General features: G+C 58.3%; 1 protein-coding gene across 1 annotated transcript; it reads right to left on the bottom strand.

Moving 5' to 3' along the window:
• Positions 1–1885: 1885 nt before the first annotated feature.
• Positions 1886–10186, bottom strand: ARHGEF16 (Rho guanine nucleotide exchange factor 16; the record flags this gene model as incomplete). The annotated part of the gene is made up of 14 exons (XM_082295607.1): positions 1886–2025; positions 2424–2525; positions 2900–2973; positions 3343–3522; positions 3858–4012; positions 4392–4484; positions 5329–5403; positions 6155–6284; positions 6658–6810; positions 7275–7435; positions 7879–7935; positions 8395–8564; positions 8987–9038; positions 9641–10186. The coding sequence occupies 14 exons, from the start codon at positions 10184–10186 to the stop codon at positions 1886–1888; spliced, it is 2088 nt and encodes a 695-aa protein (XP_082151733.1).
• Between the last annotated feature and the right edge of the window lie 483 nt (positions 10187–10669).

Below are 10669 nucleotides of genomic sequence, written 5' to 3'. Positions count from 1 at the left end.
TCATCCCATCCCATCCCCACTCCAGTGGCTGCAGCACAGCCCTGCCCAGGTGCTTGGCCTTTAAATTATTCCCACAGGGGCCAACTGAAAATAATAAAAGGATTGTTTCTTTTCCTGATGGAATTTATTTTAATCTGTATATAACTTGTAATTTTTGGGCTAATTCCTTTCTTATTTTATTTCTTCCTTAACAGTATTTTTTTTGCATTAGATACCATTCTTGTGAAGAAATCATGTTAATAGAAGTATGTAGTGAAGGACCAAAATCGTGTTGTCAGGGTTGGATGGTGGATAAGCAGGGAGCAGGAAGATTTTGTCCATGTGCCAAATGACCCCAGTCAGTGCTGCTGCCGATTCTCCAGACAATCATCCCTCGGCTTCCCTGTGCCTTGAACTTCCTGGGGCCCTGGAGGAAGGTTCCAGTGACTGGGAGCAGCACAGGAGGAGGAGGAGGCCAGTGGAGATGCTCTGCCTCGATGGCCCTGCTCCAGGAGAACATGGAAACGGCCTTAACCATGGGGATAGATCCATCCTGTCCCATTCCAGCTGCAGCTCCGTGACTCCTGGCAGCTGCTTGGAGCAAACCACGTGTCTGAGCATGGGACTGCAGCAACCCTGTACCTGTATTTTTATATAATGTTCTTTTCCTGTTCATATTTCTTAATACAGTTTGTTTGCTTCCTCTTTTCTTGATCTCTTTTTGGATCTTCTTTAATTTAGCACTGATGAAAAATGTTACTTTCTCCACAGTTAAAGAGAAAGAAACAGAAAGCCTGGCTGAGTTTCTACTTACCTTGTCTCTCTCAGTCAAATACAGCTGACAGCTGCTCCAGGTGACAGCAGGCTGGCACTCAGGGTGTTTCACGAGATACACATTTTGTGTGAGAACACACAGAGGCCACAGCAATACCACCAGCAGGATGGAACTTCTTTTTAAGGCTCATAGCTGGGCCAACCTGGCTCCTTGGAGCTGTCATACTCAGGGACACTGTCACGGCTAAGAGAGAACACGTGGTTCATTGGTATCCAAGAATTTATTGCTACTTTAATTTACAGTTTAACAGTTTGATCAGAACAGACCTTCCACCAACGCTGCCCCTGTGAATGTGAAGCTGGCAGTGTGTGGGGTTGGCTCACCCCAAAATTGTAGCTGCCATGTCCCCTGCACGGGGTGTGATGGGCTGAGCCCCAGGCAGAGCCCCCTCCCCACCTTGGGAGGAGGGAAAGGCAGGTGGGAGCTGCAACGCTGCTCCTCATCTTGCCCCTGCTTCCCCCTCTGCCTGGAGCATCCATGCCCGGCCCCAGAGCTGACTCCATGGGAACAACTCTGACATCAAGTATTTCATCCAGTGACAGAAATGTGTCTGGCATCACCTCACCTGGGCAGGTCCTGGGACAAAGGGCCCAAGGATTATTGTGGGGGGAAGAGACAGAAAAAAGAGAAACAAATGGTAAAACTGGGTCGAGGCCTAAGCCAAGCACATGGATTTCAGTTCCTAACAATCCCTGATTGGGGGGTGCTCTCCCCACACCAGGCGTGCAGTAGATGCTGGCCCTGGTGCCAGCGGGGACGGAGACGGCGGCGTGGGCACCTCAGAGCCCGGAACAGCCTCGGCCTTTCCAACTGAGCCAAGGCCTGAGCTGCTCCTGGAGCCTGTTCCAGGTCACCAGTGCCAGCACTGCCAGGAGTGCCCGGTGCCAGCTCCCACGTGCAGGAGCTGCTGCGTCACAGCTGTCACACAGACCCGTCCTGGCCGGTGAGATCTGCAGCAAGCACAGTTCAAGAACGGCTCTGCTGCTGCCTCCTCCCCGTGGGCTCAGTCTGCAGAGGTCTGGAGGTCCCTGAGGCAGGTCCCTGAGGCCGAGGGGTGCCTCTGGGCTGTCCCTACACGTCGGTCTCGATGCGCAGCCGCTCCATGCGCCGCACGTTGCCCTCCGCGGCCACACGGCTTGTGATGGGCCGGGCACAGGCCTGGGGGAACCAGCCCCGCTCCCCGTCCCGCAGCCGCTCCCCCCAGCACCAGCCTAGGAGAGAACAGAGCGGGTGACAGGGCCAGGAAGGGCCATGGATCCTGGGGATGCACCATTCCCCGCCCTTGGAGGTGCTGGCTAGAGGCGTCCAGGGATGGCAGGGGAGGAGGTTTCTGATTTACTGCCTGTTCTGGGGTGCGTTTCTCCCCCTCCTGAGGCCTCTACTGCTGGTGCCAGCCACAGCCTGCACACAGGAGTCACCCCTAAGGAACACAACAGCTGCCCATGGCAGTGCCACCTCCCTCAGTCTCTGAGGGGACACAGCACCAGCAGCCAGGGCTTCCTGGAAGCTTCTGCAATTGCTGAAATCGTACTTCCTGGTGATCACTGAAGATTCTCCCACCCTGGCTCTGCTAAGGTCAGAGCCTGCCCCTGCCCTCGCTGGCACTCACCGTCCTCTCCCCCCAGCACCAGGACAACGTCTGCCTGCTGCAGGGACAGCTCGTCAGCCTCCTTGGCCAGGTAGGCGCGGATGATCTCCACCTGGCTCAGGTCTGCAGGACAGGGGACAGCAGGGACAGTGAGCAGACACAGCCCCCTGCTCAGCCATGACCCCTGGCTGCCCACCCACCACTCCACAGCACAGCGTGCTCCATTCCCTCCTGTCCCTGCCCCTTATCCCTCCAAGCTTGCCAAACCTCCTCTAACAACAGCTGAAGGCATTCCTGGAATTCCACTGTGCCTCCCAGGAAATGTATTTAAGGTTAATTGTGACTGATAACAGGAGGCAACTCCTAAGGAGCAAGGCGTGGGGCTTTCCTCTCCATTGGCAAGAGTGGAGGAGAACCAGGTAGAAACGTGGGCCTGCAAAGGCTCCGGTGTAACAGGGAATGCCAGCGGAGCCAGGCTGCCCTCTGGCACACGGTACCTCCTTTGGGAGTGGTGTCAGGCTTCTCCTTTTCCCTGTGCATCAGCGCCGCGATCCACCGGGCCCGGTCACTCCTACCAGAGGGAAACACAAAGAAAGCCTTAGGGACAGCATCCCTGTGGCCAGCAGTAGCTGGACATTCCCAGCAGGATGAATGCTTTCCAGGGGAGTCATTTGATCAGAGTATTCAGTGTAAGGACGCTTTTCCCAAGTGGCACACACAGCCCAGCTGCTCTGCTTCATTTGGCCAGGAGAAGCTGATACGGGAATTATATGGGAAATCTAAGAGACAGGAAGGAACAGAGCCTGGGAGAAGCCTGTGCACATCCCCGTTTCTGGGAGGAGGAGCATGGGGGTAAAGGGAGCTTTGCAGAAGCCTCAGAGGATTCCCAGGACACCAATTCATGCCAGGAGCCAGAGCAAAATCCCAGCGTGCCACTCACAGCGTCTCTGCCGACAGCACCACCTCTTCCCGCCGGCCCTCGCTGTCCTTCTCCAGCACCACCCGCAGCAGGTGCCCGCCGGCCTTGCCAGGAGGAGGGGAGGGTGGGTCCATGCTCTCCACCTTCTCCACAGTGACCTGGTCCAGCGTGGCGTAGTTCATGACTGTGTAACTCTCCTCGCTGCGGCACAGACGGGATCAGCGCCTCAGCTCTGGGGTCTGGGCCACTTCCCGGCTCCCAGCCCGGCACAGGAGGCTCAGCAGGCACTGCCAGAGCAGCCTGGAGCTGATTGTCAGGGTGGGACATGGCTCTGGGGACTTGCTGGCCACCCATCCACACACCAAGGCAAAGGCACTGGTGGGACTGGGCGCTTCTCTTCCGGCTGACAAGGAACACCTCAAGAAGGTCAAACCAGGGAAATCTCACGGATTTCTCAGGTATGTGCCGCTTGGGAAATTGGGTTTAACCCCCTGGCTGTTCTCCAGGGAAAGGCAGGGCCCTCCCCACAGCCTCACCTCTTCTTCTTGGTGATGATGAGGACGTCGTTGAACAGGAAGAGGTGGCAGAGGCGGCCGGCGCCGCGGCGGAAGATCCCGGCCTCCTCCGAGAGCAGCAGGTGCAGCTCCCCCCGCTTCAGCAGCCACCGGGACACGGAGATCAGCGGGAAAGGCTGGAACAGCGCCAGGAACAGGCTGAGTTACTGCCCTCCTCACCAGCAGCACTGAACCAAGGCAAGAACTGAACCTGCAGCGGCCCTGGGGTCAGCTGGGATGGACATACCACATGGGTTTAAGTGTCTATTCCAAAGGATTTTCCAGGAGGCAGGCGGAGGGCGGAGCAGCCGTGCACCCCACTCCTGCACACCCAGAGATGCAGCCCCTGGACCCCAACAGCCCCTGGACCCCAATAGTGGGTGACAATGTCATGGGGCTTTACCACACCCTTTAGAAACCGTGTGCAACCAACAGCCCAGTCCAGGCTTCCCAGAAGGATTCCCTGTCTGGACAGGCCCCAGAAGACTTCCCACCACCACTTCCACAAGAGCTCACCTTTTTCTTCCCAAATTCCAGCTGTTTCTGCAAGGTGTACATCTGCTCCGTCCTCTCCATAGCCCGAGCTCCCTCATTGCAGCTCTTGACCAGCTGGGAAGAGAAAAAGGTCCCAAGGGAAATGGAGAAGGGTTGGACACTGAGCCCCATCCACCTCCCACACCACCCCCAGCATTAGGGACTGTCCTGCTTCCCTGAGCAGGAGAGAGGCAAATCCTGGCACAGGCTTCAGGCCAGGTTTGGGAAAAGGCAGTGGGATGCTCTCCTGGAGAGAGATGGCACATGGGCTCTGCCTGGACACTCAAGTGAACCTGCACCAAAACCAAGGAGCAGCAGGAAGAGGAAGAATTAATCATCTGAGAAGAGCTCCAGGCAGGAGGATGGACAATCACACAGAGGGGAGGACTCTGCTTGGATGTGAGAGTGGGACTGACTGGGAGCACCAGGAATGTGCTGCCAAGAGCAGCTCTGCAGGGGGATGAAAGGAAGAGTCATCACTGGCACGGTGGTGGCCGCAGTCTCTGTGGCACTTTGGCCCCTGTGACTGACCAGTGGATGGGAAAACACAGCGAGAGGACAGCCAGGAGCATGGACAATGCACAGCTCACAACTCCTGCGCTCCACACTTCCCTCTCTGCTTCATTCACTGCCCTTTGCCCAAATCCCCAAAAAACACGGCGAGAGTTGTCCCAGGAAGGACAAAGATGGGCCAAAGAGGAAAGAAGAAAAGAGGACAAGAAAAAGGAACAAACCAAGATCAGGTGACAAAGGTGAGAAGGGAAAAGAAGTGTTCATCCAGCAGCTGTTTGGAGCAGAGGAGCCTCAAGTGAGCCGACGCTGGGAGGGAAATGAGAGGCCGGAATGGCAGTGTTGGATCAGCACTGCAGAAGGCTGAGCTGGCAGGAGGAGAGGTGGAGGGCTGGCAGCTGGGCCTCACCTTGCTGATGGCCTTCACAGCGCGGGTAGCAGCTCCGTACGCTGCAGAGTGTGCGTTTGTTTTTTGCTGGACAGTCTGGAATTCCAAGATAAGAAGCTTTAGTGATCCTGTACCACAGGGGAGGGAGCAGCAGCTGCTTCCCGGGGATTTCAGGATGCCACACGTTGATTGAGCCCTTCCCGGGGGTCAAAGGAAGGTTTAACAGTGCTGGCAGCTGTGAATCTGGGTGCTTCATGTCTGATACGTGCCTGGCCACCCCCTGGCCCTCACCCCTGCAAACCACCATGGACTGGGAGCAGTTACTGGAAATCCCACATCCAGCAGCTTTGCCATGTAGAGCAGATTTCCACGAAGAATGCAAGACCTGCTTTCCATTGCTGGGCTGCCTGACCACTCATCACTCAGGACACCTGTGCCACCCCACCAGGGGACCCAGATATGGCACAGAAGAACCTCAGGTCTCCCAAATGGGTGTCACCAAGGCATGAAGTGTTCTTCACAGAGCTTTAAGCTGCACACCTGACACCCTGCAGAGAAGCAGACTGCTCTGGATACAAATCACAGAACCACAAAATATGCTGAGTTGGAAGGGACCCATTAGGATCATCAAGTCCAGCTGCTGGCCCTGCACAGGACACCCCAAGAATCCCACCACGTGCCTGAAAGTTATCCAAATGCTTCTCCTAAATAAGTGCTCAGCATTCAGGCCCCAGCTCCCAGAGGGCTGGAAGTCCAAGCAGAGGCTGTCCCGGGCTCAGCAAACCAAAGGGAATAGCAGAGTCACCTCTCCAGAGGTGCCAAGCAATGCCACCGTGTGACTACTTACATCTAAGAGCAGGGGAAGCCGTGTTACCCTCTGCATGGGCAGAATGAGAAATGAGATCATTGGCAGGCCTCCACACTCTGGTTTCCTTTCAATTTGTTTCAGGGTCTCTTTAAATAAGGGGTTTGTGGTTCTGGAACAGGACAAGAAATCTCCATTAACTCTGCTCTTCAGTTGTCAGGATTTTCCAGCAGCTCTCCACACACGGGAAATGCAGGGCAGTGATAGCACTGCCTCGGGTGCTCATTGTCACTCTGCCGGGCTCAGAGTCCCCAGCTGGGCAGAAATGGGACTGATCCCACAGCAGGTGGTGGAAAAGCACCCAGAGACAGATGGTGAGCCCACCAAAAGGTGGGTAAAGCCACAGATGTACCAACAACAGACTCAAACTTGGCCTGGAGATGAACAGGGCCCATCCGTGTCCCTACGTGTTATTGATCCCTGCAAACCCTGGAGCCCAGAGCCCCTCAGAGGCAATTCCTGGCCAGCCCAAGCCCTGTACTCACAGCAGCTTATCCAGTGTTCTCTGCTGATAGACTTCATTGGAGCAGTAGCTGATGTAGGGGTTGAAGTGTTTTGAGGCGTGTTCTTCCACGATGTCACTGATGTCAGGGATCAGGAGGTGCTCCTGGTGTCGCTTCTCCAGCTCTTCAAAGAAGCTGAGGAGAGAATTTAAATGACCTCACCACATGACTCACCAGAGTTGGACAAACTGAATGTTCCCACTGCAGCTTCTCCCCAGTTTTCCCAGAGGAGATGGGGCCTGGATCCCTTCTGGCAGGGCAGCTCCAGCAGCAGGGACACCCACACCTTCCCCAGAGGCACAGGCTTCCACCATTCCTGCACGGGATCCCTCCTCCACCTCAGCCCTCCATGAGGTTGAGTTTCTGTCCCATGGGGAAGCCACAAGCCCTGAACGCCCCCGCAGCCATTCCCAGGGCTGCTGCATCCTCCTCCTGCTGCTTTCCCACACGGACACAGCTTGCCCAGCACCATCTCTCAAGGCGTTTGCTCCCCACCTCCCAGGCAGTACCTTCAACAATCCAAGGGATGGTTGGTTTTGCACTACAAACCCAGAGTCCCCTCCCAGGCCTGCCTGGTGCCAGCCCCCAGCCCCACTCGCCTCGTGCTGACTGTCAGGATGTCACCGATGTTGGAGAAGAGGTGGTGGTGCTCTGTCTGAGTCATGGTCTCCTTCAGCTCCTCTGACCTCATGAAGTGGTCCACCAGGATGCTCAGGCTGTGCATGTAGGAGTACTCGGAAGTGATGATCTCAAACATTGCCTGGGGAAAGTAGGGCAGGGAAGATGCAACAGCACAAACCGACTGCACAAAGCCAGGAATTAATTGCTAAATCTTGTTTATACTCTTTTGGCATGAAGCCACTGGAAATGACTTGGCTCCATGTTGGTTCCCTCTGTCACCTCATGCATGCCCTGGCCAACACCAATAACCCCAGTGTGTTTTAGGACACCCAGTTGCTAAAATGCCACAGCATGAAGATGTTTTCCCTTCCCAACAGCATCCAATGGAGCTGCCTGTTTCCCCATCAATTCATGCAGGTGAGCGCTCCCAGCACTGCCCAGTCATGGAGCAGCTGGAAGCAGCAGCACCACGAACTGAGCTGAGCCCAGCTCCACCTGGAGCCGACCCTGACAGAGCCACGTGTGTCCCACAGCCTTTGGTGCCTCTGCTGCGCTCCCGGGCATGTCCCAGGCTGCTCTCACCTCCTGCCGCTTGCGCTCCTCGGGGGAGATCCTCTGCAGGATGCCTGACTCCAGAACCTGTGGAGAGAGGCCGGGATGAGCAGGAACGATGGTCCTTGCACGCCCTCTAGTGCGGCCTGGGGCTGTGTCAGCTGCCCCATCGCCCATCCCACACCATCCCACACCACCACCCACCATCACCCATCACCACCCACCACCACCGCTGCCCATCATCACTCACTCCTGCATCACCCACCGTGGCATCACGCGGCCCCCCAGCCCCCCGTAGCTGGCTGCTGCCACTCCCTGGATGAAGATGACCATCTCCACAGTCCGCAGGGAAAGCCCAGGAAGGAGCATCCGCCTTCCCCTCAGCTGTGGGTGAAGCCCAACCACAGCAGCACCACCTGCACCAACGGCCCTGGGCAGACCCTGTGTGTCACAGCCAGGGCTGGACAGCCCAGAACATCCCAGTGCAAGGACTAACGCTGTGGAATGATCCTCTCAGAGCTCTCAGACTCTCTGGACTGCCCCTACCTCTGGGAGCTGGCTCCAGGTCACCTGCGCCGGGCGGTAGCTCTGCACTACGATAGCGGCGCCCAGAGGGGACGGCTCCTCTGGCACGGGTTCCTCCAGCAAGTCCTCGTCTGACTCATGGCTGACAGAGTTCAGACCTCTCTCACAGATCTCCTGATACAGCCGGGGCTCTGTGGAGGATAAGACACAAGGTCAGCACAGCCCCTCCCAGCCCAGGCCCACGGCTTCCCTTCCCACCACGGCTGCCTTGCCCTGTTGGCCACGAGCCACCAGCGCCAGTGAGCCCGGGCCAGAAACTCCCTGATGAGGTTGGACTTTGCACTGCAGTGATTACCCCGTGGCTCCTGCTCCCAACAGCCTCCCACAGCTCTCCCATTTTCCCTGGGAGCCATCCAGATGCCAGCAAGGCAGCAATTGGAGAGTTATCTGCCCCAGGAATGGGAAAGCAGGGCAGCATTGCTCCTCTTGCTTCGGGGAAACAGACACAAAAGCCATGGCCCCAGGCCGTGGACAGGGAGCAGCACGGTGGGAAGGGAAGCCTTGTAGGGATTTGCTTGGCTGAGGCAGAAGGGACAGGGACGGGAGCACTCACGGTCCTTGAACGAGCCGCCGCGCTTCTGCACCCGCTTCCGCCCGAGGGCTCTCTGTGAGGGCAAGAGGAGAGCCTGCTGTGCTTACCACACTTCTGAGGCCCTGGGAAAACTCCTTCAGGAAAAGCGGGAGTTACCTGTGCCAGTCAGCCCACACCGCCCTGTTCTTTCAGCCTGGCTCTTGTCTGAGCTCTGTTTGCCTTACCCAGGTGACTCAGCCTTCACCTCCCACAATCAGGGTCACGATCCCAACCATTCCGTACCTACACTGCTGCTGTCAAATCTCCCTTGCACCTGGACTTTGCCTGCTCTGGAGTCTCCCTTTCCCCAGACGTGCTTCACCCATGTTTGTGTACGCCTGGAGCCGCTCTCCCGGCCAGCCCCACCCTGCAAACATCCCGCAGCCGCCTGCCAAGCGGCCCTGGAGCAGTCAGCTCCACTCCCCACAAAAACCATGTCAGCTATTCCCAGGCTCTCCAGGGACCTGCAGCATCTGCTGGTGACACGGAGCTTCCCAGGCACCAGTCACGACACCAGGCTCAGCAAACCAGCTCCAAAACTGGCCAGAGCTGTGGGCCCTGCAGCTCCTCTGTCACCACCAGGAAAGCAGGACCCCATCCCTGCCTGACAGGGGTGACAGCGGGTGCTAAACCCACCTTGCTCCTGCCGGGGCTGCGGTCGGGCAGGACGCTGCCATCCTCGGACACGGGCTTCAGTGAGGGAGTGGCCTTTGGTGGCTCCAGCTCGGCGCCCAGGCCCTTCATGGCCGCGCGGTAGGACATGTTCCTCAGGTTGCGCTTGAGGGTCCCTCCGCCATCATCCTCATCCTCCGCCTCCAGCGCCAGGATGGGGACGGACGCCCTCTTCGGGTCGGGGCTCAGGGGTTCCCGGCTCGCCCCGAAGCTCTGGTGCCGGGAGGGGCTGTTCTTGGGCTTGGAGGAGACGGCCAAGTTCTTGGGGATGAGCTGCTGGGTGCCCACCTTCAGCGCGGCCGGGCTGTCCGTGCTGAGGACGATGCGCCGGGGCTCGGCCAAGGTGGGGGAGGCCAGGGGTGACACTGGGGTGGCACCGGGAGCCGTGGTGGAGCTGCGCTTCTCAGGGGGACAGGTCGGGCTGGGGGGCTCTGGCCGCACCGGATGGCATCGGTATTCCAGGAGCAAGGTCTTGTCATCCACAGAGGTACCAGAGGGGCTCCGAGACATGGTGGAGGCTCAGAGAAGCAGCAAGCTGAGGAGGACAGACAGACAGACAGACAGACACGTCCCAGTGAGGCTCCAGGAATTTACATGGAGCCACGGGAACCTTGGGACAGTGCAGAACTCGGCCTCCACCTTCCCAAGGTGCTCCACAGGCAGGGCCTGTATGGACACACTCGGGATGCTGTCACCGCCCGCGCGCCTCGCGGGGCCACCCGTGTGCCAGGGCCAGCCTGGGGGCTCCAGGACGTGGCCGGGCACCGGGAGCAGCCGGGCACCGGGAGCAGCAGGGCACAGGGAGCGGCCAGGCGCCGGGAGCAGCTGGGCACCGGGAGCGGCCGGGCACCGGGAGCGGCCGGGCACAGGGAGCAGCAGGGCACAGGGAGCGGCCGGGCACAGGGAGCAGCAGGGCACAGGAAGCAGCAGGGCACAGGGAGCGGCCGGGCACCGGGAACGGCCGGGCACCGGGAGCGGCCAGGCACCGGGAGC

This window comes from Coloeus monedula, assembly GCF_965178545.1.
Source record: "Coloeus monedula genome assembly, chromosome: 22".
Taxonomy (NCBI): domain Eukaryota; kingdom Metazoa; phylum Chordata; class Aves; order Passeriformes; family Corvidae; genus Coloeus; species Coloeus monedula.
The sequence above is the reverse complement of the archived record's forward strand: the minus strand, read 5'-3'. Positions and strand labels throughout refer to the sequence as shown.